At 38.8% G+C, this 21484-nt stretch overlaps 1 protein-coding gene and 1 long non-coding RNA gene across 2 annotated transcripts; one reads left to right on the top strand and one right to left on the bottom strand.

The window, feature by feature from the left end:
• The first annotated feature begins 926 nt into the window (after positions 1–926).
• LOC106955268 (uncharacterized) lies at positions 927–20465 on the top strand. The gene is made up of 2 exons (XR_001426546.1): positions 927–1227; positions 19719–20465. It is a non-coding gene; the product is annotated as an uncharacterized LOC106955268 (long non-coding RNA).
• Positions 5243–17980, bottom strand: LOC106955204 (uncharacterized). Its single transcript, XM_015045277.1, has 3 exons — positions 16285–17980; positions 10345–10998; positions 5243–5782 (listed from the first exon to the last, which is right to left on the bottom strand). The coding sequence occupies exons 1-2, from the start codon at positions 17245–17247 to the stop codon at positions 10450–10452; spliced, it is 1512 nt and encodes a 503-aa protein (XP_014900763.1). The 5' UTR covers positions 17248–17980; the 3' UTR covers positions 5243–5782; positions 10345–10449.
• Positions 20466–21484: the final 1019 nt, after the last annotated feature.

Below are 21484 nucleotides of genomic sequence, written 5' to 3'. Positions count from 1 at the left end.
CCTACAGCTTCTTGAGGTTTCTGCAATAAAATGTTCATTAGGAACAATCCAGTCATAATGGGGCTGGCATCCTGCGATTTTTAGTTTTTATCCCTGGTTCAACACACCTGAATCAAACGATGGTTCATTAGCAGACGACCTTTGACTGAATGAGAGGTTAAAAGCATTCCTGAAAGGAAAATTAAAGAAAAATGGCAGAAACAGTGGGAAGATTATTCAAAAGAGAGATTGTTCTTCAAGAATTCAAAGAACCATTTGAATTTTATGGTTCCTTGAATTTCAAATAATTTGTTTGAATTAAAATTGCTTGTGTTTCCAGCACAAACAACTGTTTCCTCCAGCAATTTGTGCTTGAAGAAACAATTCAGGAAAGAATACTAACTATTACTGCTGGGACATTAATGCAACTTTACATGTATGTGAGTTCTGTGGGGAAAGTGAGACATAAAGTATACAATGTTTAGGAAAAAGAAAGACAGAACATAATCAATGAGGAGGCTAGAAATGGAAAAAACTGTATAATTTTATAAATAACTTTTTCTAAAAAACAAGACTTCATATTTTTGAAAGGTTTCTAGCACATAAACCACTATAAATAGTCATTTTGAGACTAATTTTGTATATGTTCTACAAAGAACATGAATATTTTTAAGTTTCTTTCTCTCAAATTTTAAAATTTTGGCATTGCTCAGAAATATTCTTGTTTTTTCTAGAAAATTTCAGAATTTTCTGACAGACATTTACCATTCCTAAAAATCTACAATGGCCATAACATGATGTTGTAAGTATTTTAGTTTCCTAAACTGCAAATATTATTTATTTATTTATTTTACAATGTTATAGATGCGCTCTAAGAAATCCACAGAAAAATCGACGAATTTCTGAGTTGCAGACAGATGACGTGGCGCAGACAGATGACGTGGCACCGACGTCACACAAAGCCGATGAAGTCAGGAAGTAACAGGAAGTAATTGCAGGACGTTTATTTCTGTTGATCCAGCTTGAAGATGCCTAAAGTCCGCGTCCTATACAGTTTTAACAACCGTTTTAATAGTGAGAAAGATAAACGTTGGAAGGTAGTTTTTCACAAGGGAGTTAATTTAAAACAAAACAAAACAAACAAAAAAACGTACCGAAAAAAGACGAGAAAAGTGGATCAACAACCTACGGCTAAAAACAAGAGGTGCGCAAGCTAGCAATGCCAGTTTGCATTCCACTTTCTAACAGGTAAGGATCGCATCGTTTAAATTGTATTGTCAGATATTTCATTGGAAAGTTACTTAGTCAAGCATTCATATGTTAGGTAAGATATGTACCATGTTTTTAATGGTTGACTTACATTGTATAAAGGTAGAATGATTCAACATTAACATACAACTCCAGCATGAATTTGGGTTTACAGAAGCTAAATAAATTATTTACCAGGAGATTCAAGCACATAGAAATAGCATGGACTAGTTCGTTCTTAGCTTGGCGATAGCATTGTTATCGTAAACTAATTACTCAAAATAGCATAAGTCGCTACTCACCCAGCAGAAACAAGTCGACAGACATAATGCTTCTCTTGATCCTAAATGTTTGACCCAAACAAAATAATTGCTTCAGGCTATTGAAAGGCTCGTCCAGCACCAGGTATTAGTTAATGTCGATCGCCTCGACTCCGGGTAAATCCTCAAGATTATATGACAAGTCTTTTTTACCGAGGCAATATGGATCATATCCTACATATATTCATGTTTTTTCAAGATACTTCGTCCGTACCAGCCCATTTAGGGCAGTAGCGTACTTGCTGTGGTCCATTTTGCTCTATTTTGAACCGAATAAATCCACTTCCTGACCCCCATCTGAATTTCGCCCTCATCCGAGTCGCGTTTGAAACCCAGCAATACAGGAATCCTCTGTAATGATGTCTAAATTGTAGCTAGGATTGATTGAATTGGCTTAAAATGCAGTGAAAACGTTAGATTTTTAGCGCATTTTCTTAGCTAATATTAAATTTTTAATATTAATTTTCACTCTCCACCTCGCTTTTGCCAATTTACATCCAATGTCCAGTGATGCGTTTAAATCTGAGTGAGAATGGTTTGTTCTTTTTCAGACCAATATGTCATTTCAAACAAGCCGGGCTGTGGAGAAGACAATACCTGTTTGCTCAGCTGTGCAGCTTCACGTCAACATCTGGAGACGATCCTTTGGCACTGAAAAGCCAAAGGGAAAAAAAATACTAGGCTGGTATCTTTTATTTGGCTGGAGAACGTATATTCCAGTGTACAGGGAGGTGAAGAAGGGAGGTTGTGCCATATGTATTTAACATACACTGAGTGGAAACCAGAGGAGCTTTCCAGGTGTTGTAGTGTTTGCGGAGGTTATAGAGGGCAGGGTTTGGTATTTGGAGGTCGTATTTCAACAAAGCCAGCCCGCGTGACAGCGGGCGAGAAAAGGGAAACGTGCTCGGCCTCCAGAGAGCATCGGCAGGTTGGTTTAGGCGCAGAGAGGAGAAATTCCTCAGCAGCTCTGTAATCCTGCTGAGATTATTCAGGACGGCTTGGGGGTCATCCGACGGCCCAGGGGAGACGGAGAGCAGACACACACTTCCTCACATCGGAGTCCTTACACAACAAGCGCACACACGCTTCTTCCAGCGAAGCCAGAGACAAAACAGTTGAGTCATCTTTGAGTGGGACTGGTGATGGATTCAGTTTTTCTTTCTCTCAAAGTGGGTGGTATCATAACTTGGGTGGTATTTGGAGGGATTTCTGCTTCTCTTGACTCAACATGTTCTTCATCTCTTCTAGTGATTGTGGCCACAACATAAAAGTTGTTTTGATAAAACAAATGAAACCTTGCTTGAACATAGAAAAGCCTTTTTAAGATCTGGCTCCTAACACTGATAAATGAAAAGAGATGACAAGAATAAAGTTTATTAATGTTTAAGGGGTCCGTGATTAATTGTAAGAACAGATTTTATTTTAGAAATATTCATTTTAGATGTAAAAACAATACAGTAATAACACTGTAGGCCGTTTAGTTTTTATAAATTTGAATAAAATATTGTCACACGAACGTCTCCATATTGTTCATGCTGCAATGCATTCTGGGTAAATCATGTCTAATGGTCCAACTGTGGTAGCCCCGACCAGCTAAAACAGCAATGAGTAACATCATGAAACCTTTTTAATTTGAACCAGAGCGTTGAAATCGATGGGGGTGTAGAAATCAGAGGAGGAGGACCAAATGGAGGAAGAGGACACAGTTGGTCATTGGAGCTGGTGTTTGCTGCTGCTGCTGCTGCCTTCAGCTTCGTAAATTAAACAATGAATGACAGTACCTCTGGTCGGACTGTGTGATCCGGTCAGTAGTTCTATAGGTCTGTGTCTGGTCCGATGTTCGTCTGGGCCAGCAGTAGTGCTGCTGGTACTACTGCTGCAGAGCTCCGTTAGCATTTAAAAGAACCTCCAGTGCTGTCAGTCTGATCTCCCAGTGTGTTTTGCTCCGGCAGGGTTTAGGCACATTGTGGATAAAAACGGTCCACACTGCATTTGCTTTCAACTCACTAAGGTAATGATCACCTGTTAGAGCCTTTGTCGGTTTTGCTCATGCAGATGACGTCTTCTGGAGAGAAATGTTGAGATCACAGATTAGATCCTTCAGAAGCTGTGTTCGGCTCCGACTCTCGCACTGCGCTCTTCTTGTTTTTTGTGTGTTGTAGGCATCCAGATTCACCTCACTGATTTTTTTACTTTATTTTAAATTACAGCCAAAAGTGACACAGTGTGACATTATCTAAAATTACACCAGTCAAAGAGAATATGATAAACTCAGGTAAAATTAGCCTTCCTGTGTTTACTCTGTAGATTCCAGTACAGAATGGACCAGTATGCGTCGTCAACCTATCGGGTTTAAAAATGGCGACCTCCATGAGTGGAAAAAAATAACAAAAATTATATATTTTTGAAGTAATTATGAGCTTTGCTGTATTACAGCATTTTTTTTAGTTAGCCAGAAAGATACAACATATTTATGTTGTATATATGACCATGTTATTGGCCAACATGGTCAACTATTCTTGGATCCCTTTAATGAGGAAACATCTGATATCGCTGATAGAAAGGTGAAAATTAAACTGATGAGAAAGAAGCAGTGAGTCACATATTATTTGTTGTCCCATGAGTGAATAAGAAGATACTAGTAAGTATCGTCCTTGGTTTGACTCTCTTTGGTTCATTCCACCAGTATTTACAAAAAAAGCAACGTTTATGCTCCGTCTCACAAGATTCATTACCCCAAATGGCGAGGAGACTCAGACTTGGACAGCAGATCAAGACATGACCTTTCTCGAAGCCAGAGAGGCTGTGGAGCTCCAGACATTACCTAAGACTCTGTTTCTTCATGGATCGATGCTTTTCTTTTTGTTTAACTTTGTATTAATTCAGCAAATGTGTCTGAGCAGAAAATATGATTTTTCAAAACGAAACAGGGTCTATAAAAGAATGCGTTGATCTCGTAATATAGTATAAGTCTTAATCAATCATTTTTCAGGCTTATTCCAGACATTTTGAGGCTTATTCACATGCAGCTCTGCAAATTTAAGTACAAAACTGCCTTTTCCACCCACTTAAAGGCCAGGGATATGGCCAAAGAGGTTGGGGGCATGGCCAGTGATGTCAGGGGCGTGGTCATAGATGTTAGGGGCGGGGGCCACTTGCCAGTTTACTATCATATCGTACATGGATTACAGTTTTGTCCACACTTAATGTGGATCCTAATCCTTTTGCTGTTTTCAACCGCCATTAATATTTTCTTTTTGTTTACTGTTTCAAGTTTTAAAAATGGGACATTACATAATTAACACTTACATGTACATAAATGAGAGTAGAGCTCTATACAGTTAAGCAACCCTAAGCTAAACAGGCTAATCATGTCACTGGTAAAATTAGCTTGTAACAAACAAATCTACTTTATAGTTTTCATATGCTTTTTTGTTTTGGTAAATAAATAGTTCTGTTATTCAAGTTCTGGCCTACTGTTCATTTTGATATAAACTTAAGTGTATTTAGATGAAATTGCTATTTTAGAGTGCTACATTTCTACAGTTTATCCCCCTGCCTGGCATAAAAATATGCTGATAGCAAGCTGTTCTCGGACCACACACCACTGATGAAGATGAAGATCCGTTTCAGCAGTTTGAGCAAAAGCGCTCCTTCTTCAGAGGACATATTAAGAACTTCTCATACACGGGTGTGATGTAATGCTGGTGTAATCTGTTTATTTGATTTGCAAACATGAGACATTCAATAATCAATTATGTATTTCTAAAATAAGTGAGATGTCTGATTTGTGTGGCAAAAGTGCAGGAAATCTCATTTTATTGCAATTCAGTCTCTGCTCTTCAAATTCCTGTAGCAGAAAGAAAAACAGTCTTATGTAAGAAAATAACTTTATAGCTTCATAGATGATATCTTTTTTTACAGTACACTCTACTTCAAGCAACATCCTTACTGGAAACCGCATAAAAATAGATCTTTGGGGGATGAAAACAGTAAAAATAAATAAATTCTATCATGAAAATACATCTTTTTGTTTCAGTTGATGGATGTTTTGCGTTTAATTTCTGTTTGTACTAGCTATACATCTCCAGGTAAATTTTTGAGAGAGGTTTGAGAGCCTCATGCTCTCATGCGACAGCAGCAGGTCAACGCTCGACTTCGGGGGAGTTTTTCCCTGTGAAAACATCCCCACCTTCAGGCCGTGCTCCGTTTCCACCAGCTTGTTTCAGCAGCATCTACCAAAAAAACACCCAGAAATCAAAAACGTCAGACCAAACAGTTTAAATTGAGAGCGTAGCAGTGGCTCAGAAAGTTCTAACTCCCTGTTCAAACATGGTTTTATTCACAGTCTGTGCTTTTTTCAAGGTTTTTCCAGCAACATCATTTAGTGGCAAAACCACTCAGCCTTTTACTGAAAGGGAGACACTGTGTGTCCTTGTGAGTCATGTCAGCTTGCTGTGACTCAGGTTTTTGTCAAACTCGTCAAAAGTTTGTGCATTTGCTCCTTCTGATTTTGACACCCGCTGCAAGTTTTGTACCTTTTGCACCTTTTGCAAGGACGAATATGAGAAACTTGAGATGTTAAGTTCACATCTCATCATTTGCAAGTAAAATTAACCTTCTGGTCATGACTGATGCACAAAAGATTTTTTTTTCCTCACTGTTTATTTACTTTTTTTCTGCTCCAAAGAGGCTGCAAACAGCATGAAATAAGTAATAACATCTTCAAGATTGAATGCAAAAGGCACGAATTTTACTCACAGCAACATGAAAGATTATTTTAATCTGACGACATATAACACATTTAGGTTCCTTACAGCATAATGTTTAAAACATTGTAAAGCAATCCTTGTTATCATTTGCATTGAATTTGAATTATTTTTAAGTGTTTTGCAAAATGATTCATAGCCCCTGAACTTTTTCAGATCCTATCATGTTAAAACAGGAAATTTAAATATATTTAGCTTAAATTTTATACAGCTTTAAGTGTTTTTCAGTGTAGAATAGACTTTTTATTTAAAAAAATTGCATGACTTGAGATCAAAATTAAACTTTGGGAGGGGACTGTAGGATTCATTGTTCTGAACTATCCCCATTAAATAGTTCAGATCATTATATTTGAATGGCCTAGTCAAAGTCCAAACATAAATGAAAGTTCCTTAAGGAAGACTTAAAAAGTGAGATTCACAATTGCTCTCCATCCAGTGTGACTGAGGTAGAGTCATTTTGCAAAAAAAAAAGTAGAATTTTTTTTTTTTTCAAAAAATGTGCAACTTTTTTTTGCAAATTTCTAGTTTTTCTGGAAAAACTAGAAATTCAACTAGAAATTAGAAATTTATTTGGGCAGATATTACATCTACACAAATGCAGATGTAATATCAACAAAAGACAATTCTTCAAAAGAATTAAATTAGAAAAGCTAAATACGATTTCCAAACAACACTTTTCAGATTTTATTTTTAAAAATATTTTAAAATATCATGAGTCAGTTTCCTTCTGTTTCTCAGTGATGCACCACTGTGTGTTATCATATAAAATCCCAATAAAACAAATCAAAGTCTGTGGTTTGAACATATGAAAATGTTCAGGGGGTGTGAATATTTTCACAAAGCACTGTAAAAACCAAACAATAAAAAAATGTTTTGACAATTTAAAATTCAGATTGTCACACTCACTTAACAAAATTCAATTTATTAATTTTACTTACAATTCTATTTATAAATTATGTCTTTAAGCAAGAATTTATTATGATATTAGCAAATTAGTTTTCAGATTTAGTTTTATTTTTGCTGCTAACTCATGTCTGAGAGCGGACCTGAAGACTTTAAATCTGATTATTGTGATTTTAAAAGCCGCACCAGGTAGGTAAACTGAGCGAAATAACAGCAATTTCTATCACCACGACAAAAAAATTACATCTAATGTGTAAGATATTATATGAATCTTCAATTATTTAATACATTTTTGCAAATTATGGTTACAGTGTGCATAATTTTTTAATTAGTTCATTTATTTCTGTTTCTTTGATGCCCACTCAGAGGCCGGCGATCACACAAAAGGACTCTAATGGGAATTTTTATTTAACAATAAAGAAAAGGGGACCAAGAGACAACTTGCAGTGCAGGGCTCAGTTGCTTAGCAATGTCTTGCACTAGTCGCTTTAACATTGAACCTGCTTTGGGTGATTAATTTAGATGATTCATGCTTGCAAAGCAACAACAGCAGGGAGGGTTTAGAGACGCTTTGGTGACGAAAGGAGAGCAATAAACAGAGGAGCTAGTGTTATTTAAATACGTAAAACTCGAGAAAAGCTGAAACATTGCAAAGCTCCAGCTTGAGCCTGTAACCTTGAACGAATAAAACCCAGAGCTGCAGGTTTTATGTTTATAACGACCTCTCAGACGTACGAAGAGTTTGACTTACTCTGCTCTGTCACATGGCTGAAGGAGTATAGTGATTAAAACCAGACTCCTGCAGTTTGCGGAAGCCAGAAAAATAGATTGCAGTTACAGATATTCTTCACAAGAGGGAAGTACAGAAGCATGCACCTCAGCCTGTGCAGCATTAGTAAAGGTAGACCCACATGAGGAGGACTGAAATTAAAGTTTAACTCAAGTTTCCACCTTTGGTATGAAAACACTTTTGTAACAACGTTCACATTCAGTAAAACCAAATGTGAAAGTGAGAGAAAAAGAAACTAAATTCCCCGTCTTTTACCCAATTCTGAGTCATGCAGTAAATATACCAATGCTTCCTTTTGCATCATGACAGGAGTGTGAAGCAAGTTTGGGGTTTTCCTTTTTAAAAAGAAAAAAAACAATTCCTGCTAAGTCTTATTTTCCTGAAAGCGGTGACTGCTAAAAATAGATGTCTGCTCTGTCACTGTTTCTGTCTTCATGCCCAACAGATTCAAACTAATTAGCTAAAACATAGGAAACACAAGGCAACCTGTTTGTACTGTTTACTTGAACATTTTCACTTAATATCCCATTAGAACGACAAACCTTCATGTAGTTTTATGTGACAGACCATTAAAAAGTGGTGGATAATGCAGGGTTTTATTTTTCTGTATTTTAAAATCTAAAAATGTTGCCCATTTGTACTGAATCTCTTTTACACTAATCTCTGTAAATAAAATCAACCATTTCTCTCGGAGGCAGTGCTAGACTGGTGCATTTGTTTTGGTTGTATTTACCCATAATTCCCTGTGATATAGTTTGTTTTTGCTTTGGGAGCGGCCTTTCGTCCGTTTGGCATACAGATATGCATTCAAACCATGCCGAAGTTCACTCTAATCAAAGCGAGACGTAGGTTTTTAGGCAGACCAGAGTTTGCCTTTATGGTTTAGGGTTCGACTGCGCATTCACACCTCCCCAAATGAAGCAGACTTTCTAAATAAACAAACTAGAGTTCGATTAAAGTGGGCTAAACAGGCCTGGTATGAGTGCAACCCCAAGTTTCATTTTGGGTCATTATCTTGAACTATCACACTCTGTTTAATTCACACTCTGGCTGCTTGTTCAGACGAGAATGATTCTTTGGATCTAAATACATGGAAGAAATTTAAACTTAAGATTTAAAGACACTTTCCAACTAAGCCTGAGCTATTTTGTAATGAAGAGTAAGCAAGAAGTTTGACAAAGCATTGACACGTAGCCACATATCTGGAAAACCAAATATATCTTTGTGTTTTGACCTCAGATTAATATAATTAAAGAAGATAATTTATATAAACCCTGGTCAAAGTGGAGATTTAAAAATACTCCATATTTGTGTTTGCGTGTATATGGGAAAACTGAGATTTCGGGTCCAGTGCGTTAGAATCTACAACAAATAAGGCACCAATATATCCAGACACTTAATTTGACATGATTCCCAATCGACACTGTCTTGTGTTTTAATAGTTTTATATTCTAATATGCTATTTAAAAGTAGTTCAACCTAAATATCCGTCCACACAAATGAACTTTTTGGTGCCATGTTTAAGTCCTAACAGGAAGTTGTGTTTTGAAGCAATCTGATTGGCTGACATAGATTCTAGATTTGCTCTACATTGCCCCCTATGGGTTTAAACAACGATCACTGGTGGATTTGTGAGTTCATGTGGATGAAAATTTCCTGTGTGTGCGATATTATGTTTTAAACGACGTGGCAGTGATATTTCTTTTTATAAAGACTCAGCTTCATGTGCACACCACACTTTTCAGATATAAATGTGTTAAAATCATCTATGTTTTCAATACATGTCACAATAATGTGCGATTGTGAGCTGAACTCTGCTACAAAATTCAAATTAAATACTTTGAAGTTTGGGACTGTAATTTGGAAAAATGTGAAAAAAGTCAAACAGGTGTGAATACTTTTTCAATTTGCTGCAATAAAGTGAAAAAGTCTTAAAATAGGAGTTTTGCCTTCCTGAGAGAAAATCATCCAACTCTGCTGTCTGATTACAACCACATGTGTAACATAACTCAGAAATAAATTCCCTGTTGCGCTCGCCAGGCCAGACACATTTTGCAGTGTGGTGAGGACCGGGAAATCATGTGATATCAACAAAAGCAGACATATTACGCCCTCTCCTTCCTCTGCCGCCCACACACAGAGACACACACTCACACTTTAAACCCACATTTTTTTCTTTTTTTTTTTTTTTGTCAAAGAGATGGAACGCTGCTATTCATTTGCTGACTTTGACCCCTGCCCTGCCAGTAAACAGAGCAAACGTCATCAGCTGCAGGCACAGACAGAAACATCAACACTGTAAAAGACGACAGAGGGAGAGAAGGAAAAGACTTACTCTGAATTGTTCCCCTGCCTTGTCCCTTTCTGAGCTCTGCTCTCCACGGCTGGGCCTCCTGTGCCAGTGGGGGTCTTCCACCAACCCACCCACGCCCCGCCTCCTTTACACCATGCTGGTGCTCTGGCGTCCTCTAGCAGGGTAGGCAGGGGTCCTAACGGGCTTCAGCGGCGGGTATGGGCCCTTCCCACACCGGCCATTTTGAGGGTAAGGTGGCGGCTTTTGAGTTCTTGCACTGGAAGTACTGTTGCCTATGATGACTGTAGGGTCAAGGGTGTGTGGGTGAGGTTCTGGACGAATCGGGCCGTTGTGGTTTAAATCTCCTGCGAGTTGCAGGTGAGGCAGGTGGCCGTTTGCGCTCGGCTTTTTGTGGCTGACGCCTTTCTGGAGACTGGGTGGGGTGAAGTGGCTCGTTTTGACGACGGACGCCATGTGGACGGGAGAGACGGAGTTGGTTCTGAATACGACGTGGTCTTCGTCAACGCCGTGCGACGATACCCGGACCGCAGCAGGCTTGCGAGCGGGTAGAGGGGATAACCTGAAGTCCCCTGAAGACGCCGAATCATGAAGGTTATTGGATGACCCCAGAGTGATGCACGGCTCCTCTTCGCTGAGGTCGATATTCGCTGTGAGGCGATCAATCTGCTCAACCACCTTGAATGATAATAGAGGAGGCGGTTATTACCAAACTGCAGAGCAATTTAAAATACCACTGAATTTCTGAGTCACAGTTTTTTACAAAGGTTCTCTGCATGTTCTTAGAAATGACCCATTATGATTCCTTGAACAAGTTATGATAGCTATAGGCTGAACAAAACACATTCATTACATTTTTTGCACAAAATCGCTCCTAAATGATGAGATTTCAGTCTGATCAGTTCTGCCTTTTTTGAGCTCCTTTGAGCTAGTCACTTTAAATCCAAATAAGCTGCTGCTGGCCACAGTCCCCCCAACTCAACATTTAACTCGTACTTGAAAATGGCTGCAAACATATGCGCAATTCTACAGCCATACATCTTTGAAAAGCAGAAGTGGAGACATCTCCACAACCAACAAGAATGCAGCAAGTAGTTTCTGGATGACAAACACTTGTCTTTTCCAGCAGCCATTGCACGGCGGTAAAACCTGCTGACCAAACGTGCTAGAGCTCAGCTTGGGTTGCTTGGCAACAGGCTGGAATTTGCTGGGGTTGCTAGGTAACAGCGCAGTACCCGATTGTGATTTAACAATCAGAAGGTTTTTGAAACAGCTCATTTTCCAGACACCTATAAACATTAACTTATTGCCAAACAAAAAAACTGCTGGGTGTTTTTTTTTATGTGTTGTTTTAAGAATCAGTAGAAGCTTAAATGAAAAATAAAAAAATGTGAAAAAAGTACATTTTACATAATAAGTCCAATTTGACAGCTTTTGGTTAGTAAATACAACTCTTTAGAAAAGTATCCGTTCTTTGTGAACTTTTACCTACAAATCTATTTTTAATTTAAGTGATAGCCCATCAGAAAGTAGTACATAAATATAACAAAATGTTTTATAAATAATTTTATATATCTTGCTACAGATTCTCAATTGGGTTTGGATCTGGACTTAGACTAGGCCGCTCTACTCTACCTCTGTCTGTATCTTCATCATTGTTGTTTTTATTAGGATTAATCAACACCCAGTCTAACGTGTTTTTGCTGCCTTTAACAGTTTTTCCCAGGACAGTCGTGTATTTGGGGCCCATCCACATGATGGGAGTCAATCTTGCCACACAGCATGGTGCTGCCACCATCATGATTCACAGTTTTGGCTGTTTGCCACATATGATGAGGGTAGTGCAGAAAATTAAGGTTTATTCTCATCCAATCAGAGCGCCTTATTATTAACTCTGATTAATGCTCGTCAATTACTCTGTTTGAAAGGACGGCCATATCGGGTTTGAAATGTTCAAAGTTTAGTTTTTCTAACATACTTTAAACACAAACCTGAACTCTTTTCTCTCGTTATGTGACATTTGAATGGGTCTGGTTAAACTAGAAAATGGGACTAAAAACAAATGCTTTCCACCTTTTCATTTCCAAACATTATTAAAAACTTAATTCTTCTATTTTACAAATATGCGTTACTTTGTTTTGGTCTATTTTAGAAAAATCCCAATGAAACGCACTGAATTTCATTTAATTCAAAATATACTGTCGGCTTGTGATTAAATACAGAATCATATGCCATTATTAACATTCTCCTTTCTGAAGTCTCATTCTGGATTTTGCTCAAAATGATCACAGATTTATACAATTTAAATTATATCTAGACTCATTTGTGTTTATCTGCAGATTTTTTTTTAAATACTTAAGGTACAAAAACTTGAAAAATAAGATGCATTTGGAAGGGATGTCTTGGATTGCTTTTGAAGCAGGGATCTGTGAAGTAGGCATGAAATATAATCGGCCTTAAAGCAATTTTATTTGTCATTGCTTCTTTCATTGCTTAGGGCTTCACAAACAGCTTTTTTTATCCAAGTAAATATTCCTGTTCTACACTGGGATGCAACCAGTTTCTGTACAACTAACAGATGATTCCTGTTTTGAGAGATGATGTTTAACAACCAACCTGCTAAATCGCTAAAGCTAAAGGAAAGTGTCAAAGGCTGCTTTTGTAACTATGCACTATGAATTAGCAACAGAAAGACATATTATAGACTTTCTGTAATTTATGGAAAGCTTCTTATCCATAGTATTGATATTAGTAGCCATTATGTTACCTGCTAATTAACAGAAGTCATAGCACTCTGAATCAGAATTAACAATTTAAAAATCCAGAGGAAGGTTAGCAGTTCATCAGACATGGTGTCCTAATGAAACAACCAAAACAACTAAAAAATATCCTCAGAAAAAAAAAGAAATCCTGAATTTGGTCGTTTAAACCTCTTTTTCATTTAATTGCTGTTCCTTTATATCTCTTTGTTGCAGGTTTAATCATATTGATTATGGCTTTCCTTGGTACAAAAAGGACCTCTCTTCTAAAAATAAAACATGATTTCGTAATTTTTTTTTAGAAATTTCACGGATCAATTCGTACCAGCAGAAACAATCTTTTGAAGTAATTTGCAATGATCTACTATGAAGAAAAAAATTATATAACTTCAGTAAAAGTTGTCAACTATCAAGAGGTTGCTCAGTTATTTGAGTTTGATCTCTGATCAAATCCTATATTTGCACTAGCTAGCACGCTGAAACGGGGATTAGAAGGATATGCAAATGAATTATGGATGAAAGTCTGCTTTTTATGTTTATTTGTCTCAATAATGACAAATCGAGTTATGTGCAAGGCTTAATTATATAGATGTGTGTGAAATAGAAGCATAGAAACAAGCAAAATGGCAACATGTTGGCACACGAGCTACCTGTGCTGACTGCTGGTTGTACTTGTCACTCAATTCGAGGAGTAGATGTTTTGATCCGGCCCCTTCGGTGTTGGGTTGTTTTTATTTTGCTTTTTTCGTGCATTTATCTTTGAAATATAAAAAATGGCTTTAGGAGGATTTAAGAGGGTTTGGATCTCTGCTTGATGTAGGATACAGACTGACTACAGAGCACTGGCATCCTCTCTGGAGATAAAAATGAAGCAGTGTCCTTGATTCATTCCACTCATTTCAGCATTTGCAGCTAAAATAAAGTGGCACCAAAATGCAGCAGGTAGACTTTTTCTCTCTGGAGTATTCACATTAGCACTGTCACTTTCTACCCCTGTTCTGTCATTCTGTTGGCGTCTGTAACCACCAGACGTTTCTGTGTTTATGTTCCTTTGTTTATTCCCATGTCCATGGAAGAGCAATGTTATTTTCTGCTTTGCTATCGCTTCTTTTTACTATCTAGCAGTTGTTTTTGAAATAACATTTTTTTCTTGCTTAAGGCTAACTTGTCATAGCATTACGATTATGCGAAAAGGTTTTCCTATTTTTTCAAACTCTGACCACAGGGGTTTCTGTCAGCTCCAGGTAAAACAGTAAAGTGGCCAAAAATATAGTTTAATTTGGGGCCCCACTTCCAGTTACCTCTATCAATGCACCAATAATGTCTCTTGTTAATTGTCAAAACTCAACTGTTAGAAGGTTGTGTATTTAACACCCTTTACTTCATGGTTAGCAAACAAAATGAACGAACTGACTCTGCTTACCCTCAAATTATTAGGATTCAGATTATTTCTAAAAGATTTTCAATGTTGTGGTTAGTTTTACAACCACACATGGAAGTGTAATTTATTTATAGCTCAATATAAGGTACAATGTGCATAAATGAACACAGATATATTCCTTGTTAGACCAGAAATATAATGAATATTAGCATAACTATTCACATTGGCGGCTCTAGACCAAATTTACCAGGTTTTGCAGTGTTTTTTTTTTCATGGGGACACAAAACTATACTGTAAAAAAACAAAACAGGTCAATATTTAATTGTTTAATATATTAAATGACCCATAGAAACTACAGGTTAAAAACCCATGATCGAGCAGATGAAAACTGTGATCCAGCTTGGTACAACTGAAGCTAAAAACATCAGACTTTAATGTTTAATTCATTGTTAAAGTAAAACTGCTAAGGTAAAAAAAATTTAATTAGTCAACGGACCAATTAGTTTCTCTTTCTGTGCCAGTAAGAAACTGATTTAGCCAGTTCTAAAGGGGCAATGGCCCCTGTTGGCCCCTGTCTAGAACCGCCCATGACTATGAAAATATGAGTCATTTGAATCACTGTCAGTTCTCCTAACATCTAAATAAGTTTAAAATCTTACAAGCCTGCTATTAGCTAATTTAAAATCAGCTTTAGTCTTAATAAACACACCACACATAAATTTGTGTGGAGCCCCCTGCTGGCTTGGGGGACCTGGGCAGCAACTCAACTCACTTTGCTTTCACTGCAAAAGCACAAAATCTTACCAAGTATTTTTTTGTTTAGTTTCTAGTGCAGATGTCTTGTTGCAATTGAAATAAGACAAAACTAACTTACACGTAACTTTTCAGCAAGAAGCAGGAGCTTATTTTACGTCAATAAGTCATATTTAAAAGTTAAATAATCCCATTTTTCCGATGTCTTGTTCCACTGACAGATTATTTCACTAATAGCAAGCACTTTTTCATCAATATTAAGGAATTATTGACCAGACCAAAATACTTGGCAGGATTTTGTGCTTTAGCAGTATTGAGCTGGCTCTGATTACTTCACATAAATTTGAGGGTTTTTTTAGCTAAGGTAAGAAAAAAATAAGTTTTTATTTATTTATTTAATAATCTTAGAGTGTTATACATAATATGTTGTCTTAAAGCCAAACCTAAAGACTGAGCACTTTTAAGCTTGTATTAGCAATCGATAATTATTTCACCTCTGTCAAATTGGAATATTTGTGTAAACATTAATATAAATTATGAACAACTGGCTTAAATTAAACATTTTTTCATCTATTTTGTGTCCATATGGCTCGGTTTTATTCATCAAGCAGCAACACCAGGCATTTGGCTCCAAATCAGTGCTCATTTACAGCCACATGCACAATGAATGCTGCATGATTTAGTAAGAGTCTATATCTCTGGGCTTTGTAATGTGTCGGCTGGAACGCTGCCGGTACATCGGCGCTCTGCTAAAGGTCAGTGCAAATTGTTCTCAATCACGTCTTTGGTGAGAGACGATGACTGACTCACAAACAATGCAGTCAGCATGTTGAGACACACACACTCACACTCACACTCACACACATGCTATGAGGAGTGCACACTCATGACCTGTGTCAAAATGCTCATTTTTTCCAGGATCTGAGCTTTGTGATAATCACTCTAAATGTCACTGTAGCCAGGAGAGAATTGATAAAAGGCTGAGGCATCTGCAGCAGATGCAGTCTTTCATGATTGGACACCTGAGGTACGCCCAGAGGATTAAACATCTTTAATTACAGACCTTCCTACCTCTTTCATCTCCACGTGAACTTGCTTCAGACCCCCCAACACTTCCTCCAGATCTGCTACGACTTGTCGGATTTGATCCCTCACCAAGTCCTGCCGCCCCCTTTGCCTCGTCACTTCTGAACCTTCACTGTGGAGATCACTGTTGGTGGTTGTTTTGGAGGTTTCTGAGCAGGTGATGTCAGATCCCTTATGTCTCCTTTGGCTCAAGTGCTTCTGAGGGACTTCAGTCGGAAAGAAGCCCTTATCAGACTCAGCGTAGCCGTTAAAGTGGTCCTCTGATCCACCCTTTGGCCTGCCCTGGTCCAGATAGCAATCTCTTTCCTCCTCTCCCTTAAAGACCACACGCCTCGGTCCACAGTGGCCATTTGTCAAGTGCGAATGACCCGACTGGGGATGGCGCAGCTCCAAATGATAGCCATTAGGAGCGCATGCACAGCCTTCCTCCTCATCCACCGATATGTACCTGACAGTCCGCCTTCGTCTGTACCCTTGACCTTTGACCTGAAGATGAGGGAGAGGGTGGGGTATCCCAGAGTGGAAGGGGCGTGCTCTGTCACTGCCTGCCACACAGCCACACTGTTCTCTCACAAATGAGCAGTGTCTCACCCCAGGCTCCGTCGGGTCGCCCCACTGGGCAGGGTTCAACTCCCAGGGGCAGGATTGACTCAAGTCATCCGACTGACTCCAAGGGCCCGGCCCCGCAAACACAGGCCTCCTCTGTGGGCTGAAATGACCGCTTCTTTCAATTCTGTCCACCAGGAAATCTCTGCCTCCTCCATCTTTACCCCGAGGAGCCTGGGTGTCTCTCCAGCAGCCGTGCGATGACGGGTCCATTTGTCTGGCTTGCTGATGCCCGTGCAGCTGGTCATAGTAGATGCAGTGCCGGCAGGGGCAGGGGCTGTTACTGTTGCTGTAGTTCAGAAATCGGTGGTGTCCCGTCGTTTCGGAGCCTTCTGTGTACATGTCCGAAGTGGGCAGCAGACTTGAGAAGAAAACGCCTTAAAAAACGACTGCTTTCCTTTCCATACGAGCTCACTCCAGGCCAGTCATTTGCTCGCTGTTTTTCTCATCTACGTCTTCCCACAAGAAAACTTTTGTCTTTCTTTTTTTTTCTTCAACTCTCAACCCAAGACTCCTTCCTCCCTCCCCTTCCTTCCTGTCTGTTGTTTCCCCTTTTCTTTTCTCTTGTAACTGTTAATCTTACATGCACACTTTCCGCAGACCTTCGATACTTTACGTACTTCCCCCCTCAAACTTTTTCTCGTTCCTTCTTCTTTGGTCACCCTGTAGCCCTCTCTCCAGGACGGGGCCCCTCTCCACCTCCCTCCCTCTCTGTCTCTCTTTCTACCTCTCCCGCCTCGTTGCTCTGTCTCATTTGGTGCTGCAGGCGTCCAGTCTCTCTCTCTTTGGCAGAGTATTTCCCGTCTCCTCCCCTCCCCTCTCTGGCTCTTTTCTCCACCTCTTAGCGCCTCTCGCCTCTGGTATATTCTCTCACATAGTCGATAGTACCTGGATTATTTGAAAATCCCTTCTCTCCCCTCCACCTGAAATCCAGCCGCTGTGTGAGGCTCGTCTGGTGAAGGACTCCATGTGGTGTTTTGCTTTCTCAGAGGGTGCGTGGAAGCGCCTCAGCTCCGGTGCTGAGCTCATTAGCCCAACTAAAAGCCTTTGCACTCTGCAATTAAACGCTGCCTGGGATTCCTCAGCCAGAGACTGAGAGAAAAGTGGAGGGGAGGGGTTTGGAGAGGACCGCTCTGGGAGGTGGAGTTTCAAACATACACAGACGAAGGAGCAGACAGCAGTCTGAGTCAAAAGCAACGCAGTCAGGGACGACAGTTTTTCATTATTTTCATCCTCAGATTTCTCCCACGTATTTTTTTTTTTGTTCTCTCCATTCAGAAAATTTTGTTCAACACAACAGCTGAAAAAACTTCAGTCTACAGTCACGATTTGCTTCAGACTTTCTCAATTCACAACCACAGAATATTACATATTTTATTGACATGTTATGTGAACAGAAACACCTTTTGCACTTGGGAGTATGTCTCTAAGGGCTTTACGCATTTGGGATGTTTTCACACTTGATCCTGTGGTAGACTCAGTTTGATTGGGCACCAAATTTGCAACATTTGCTGCATTTACAGCTGATGCAGTTCACTTTCACACTGAAACGATCCAAAGCTTTTGAAGAACCTGTTCACCCCCTCGCCTGTGGTGGCTCTTCACCAAGAAGGATAAAACACAAAAACCTCTGAAGAAGACATTAGCTCAACCTCCTTCTTCGTGGATGTAAACAAAAATGGAGTGACATTAGCTTTTAGTGGTTGTAGGATTTCTCTTTTGTTCTTGGGAAAAGACCATGATCCATTTCTCCCACTAGTGCCAGACACTTGCTTTAGTTTTCGTCGTATTTACCCAGAATCCCAAGCGCTACAGTTTGCTTCCTTCTTTTGGAGCATTTTCTATTCTGCTTTCATCCACATATGCATTCAAACCGCACCAGAGTTTGCTTCAACTGAACCAAGATCTAGCTTTGTAGGTCATTTTTGACCGTTTTTTTCCAAATTAAATTACTTCCATTTTGCTCAGACTGGATGGAGATTAACTTTGAATGGCTACTTTAAAAATTTCTAATTGGACTCAGTTCTAGACTCGGGATTACTTCAAGGGAACATTCAAACAAGCAGTATTTAGTCTACGTTATTTGAACCTTAGTTTGTTTGCTTAGAAAGTATGACTCGCTTGAGGAATTTTGATTACACAATCAAACTCTGATGAAGACCAAAAAAAAACAAGAACTCTGGTCCATCTAAAGACGTAGGTCTTGGTTATGTTGAAGTGAACTCTGGTGCGGTTCGAATGCATATGTGAATGGAAAGTGGACTGGAGGACGTTCCAAAAGCAGGAAGCGGACTAATTGGATAGAACTAGTAGAAGAGAAACATCAGCATTTATTCTCTGCAGTTCCTTCTGAGTTACCATGAGCCTCTTGGCTTTTTGTTTTCTGCTTTTCTCTGTTTTCAATGTGCTGTTTGCTCACAAATGTCCTCTTAAAAACCACTGAAACATTTTTTAAAACAGCAGTTTTTATACTAAGAATAAATCAGACACACGTGGACTACATCAACTACTTGGTGAGTTCTGAAGGTAAATGTTTGGGCTTCATTTTATTTAGAGAAAAGGGGCCTTCCCCTTTGCACAACAGCCCAATGATATACACTGGAATTTGTGATTGCAACTTTTGCGAGGCACTGAATTAACTCCAACTCTACCACGGTTTTGTAGGAGAAAGCTGTGCCCAATCAGGGCGTAAAGTCATTAGTTTTTCCTCTCTCAGTTTTATGTGTGTAACTAAACTTGATAAGAAGAAGAAAACAGGCGTGTCAGCGCAGGATGAGCTCGCAATATCTCTCTCTGTTTCGCTTGTGTTGCAGATTTTCATCTGAGGAAGGTTTCTGCTTGAAAGAAAATAACTGGAGCCTTGAAAACAATGGGTTGTAAAAAAAGAACTGCTGAGGATAACAGCAGAGGAAGATGAAGGGATCCGTCCATCCCAGCAGGAGGATGAGCAGTCCAACCACAGCTGCAAGGAAGTACTGTGGTTAGAGATGAAACGAGATTGAGATAACTTTATCTTATTATATAAATATATTCAACAAGCTTTCCTGTGGAAAACAGAGGTATGCACATATGCAGAGAACTGCATTAAAAGTTTTAAAAAGCTTTATGTGTATGTTTTTAGTTACCTAAGTGAATGTATTCCTTTTGGACAGTGCTTTACAAAAGTAATCTCTTGAAGGGCAAACTACTAATTTTTTATTAGGCATGTTTTGTGAAGTGGGAGGAAGATGGGGTGTTTTTTAGACTAGTTCACAAATAAAAGTCAATTTTAGCCATTTCAAAAATCCTTCAGTAAAACCCAGTACAACCCAGAAACAGTCTATTAGTAATGAATACAGTCCATCTGTTTGTAATTTAAGCTCAGGATGAACCCTGTCTATAGCTGAGTTTCAATTACAAATGTGTGCAAACCTCTGTCAATATTCTGCTAATGTTGTAAAAACACAATTTCATAATTGAGGTGTTTTGATTAGATAAAAAAAAAAAACGCAATTAAAATCACATGTGTATAAGTGTGTTCATGCAGTAGGTCATTAAAAAACATGCCATGTTATTCTTCCTATACTTCCGGTAGTCTTTTCATTCATTTGTGCCGGTGTCAACATCCGGTTGTTGATCACGTGACTCTTGTTATATGGAAAAAAGTTTTTCTATTGCAGTTTTGTAAAATAAATAAATTTTAATAAGACAAAAAAAAACGCTTCATCTTGGTGACAACTTTTTATCGAAAAACAAGTTTCTTTCAAAATTGCTGTGTTTTCATTAAGCAAATTTATTTTCAAAATCTTAAAATTGCGCATTATATGGTTAATGTAAACGAAAGCCAGTATGACTTTCTTTATTTGAGTGTGTTCACTGTCCATTTTTAACAACGCAGAACATTTCATATATTGAATAAAATAGTTCCCAAAATGATTTGTAAAGCCTAATTCATCCAAGAGTAGCCATAGCAGCGCTGAAGCTAAGCTAGCTCAGAGCTAGCAGGCCTTAGCATGTCCGGGGAAGGAGTAGCCGCGGTTGTGTGCAGACCAGTTGGTGTTTTCTCTCCTACTTTCCTCCTCCTCAGGGTGTGACTGCAAGGTGCGGTCCCAGCTGAAGCTCATCAGCAGCAATCAGGAGCATTTAGAAGGGCGGATTCCCGCAGGCGGACGCCGTTTGGTTTTCTCACTGCATGAGGTAAACAAATCCTCGGCTACTAACTGTCATCCCAGAACGGACCTGTACGTCTTCCGTTCCAGTCTGTTCCTCCGTCGATGATCCGTTCCTGGATCAAAATGATGTCGTCTCCGTCTCATTTGTAACTCTTCCTTTGAATCCCTATTATTAACTCCAACTCCAGATCGGTTTTGTAGAGTTTCGCTTGCACCCAGTGCTGTTTCCGAACATTATGACACAAATATAAAGTGCAGCAACAACCTCAATTTCTCTCCATAAATTTTTGAAAAATTGTTTTTGTAATAATTTGATAATTTTATGAGGAAAATGTTAATTATTATCTGATCGTCAATATGGGCTTAGAGCCAAAAGGTCAGCTTTAATGACCATAATTCAACTAGTAGAAGATATAAATACAATTTAT

This window comes from Poecilia latipinna, unplaced genomic scaffold (genome assembly GCF_001443285.1).
Source record: "Poecilia latipinna isolate Pla-1442-1.1 unplaced genomic scaffold, P_latipinna-1.0 Scaffold3, whole genome shotgun sequence".
NCBI lineage: Eukaryota > Metazoa > Chordata > Actinopteri > Cyprinodontiformes > Poeciliidae > Poecilia > Poecilia latipinna.
This window is presented reverse-complemented; position numbering and strand designations above follow the sequence as displayed.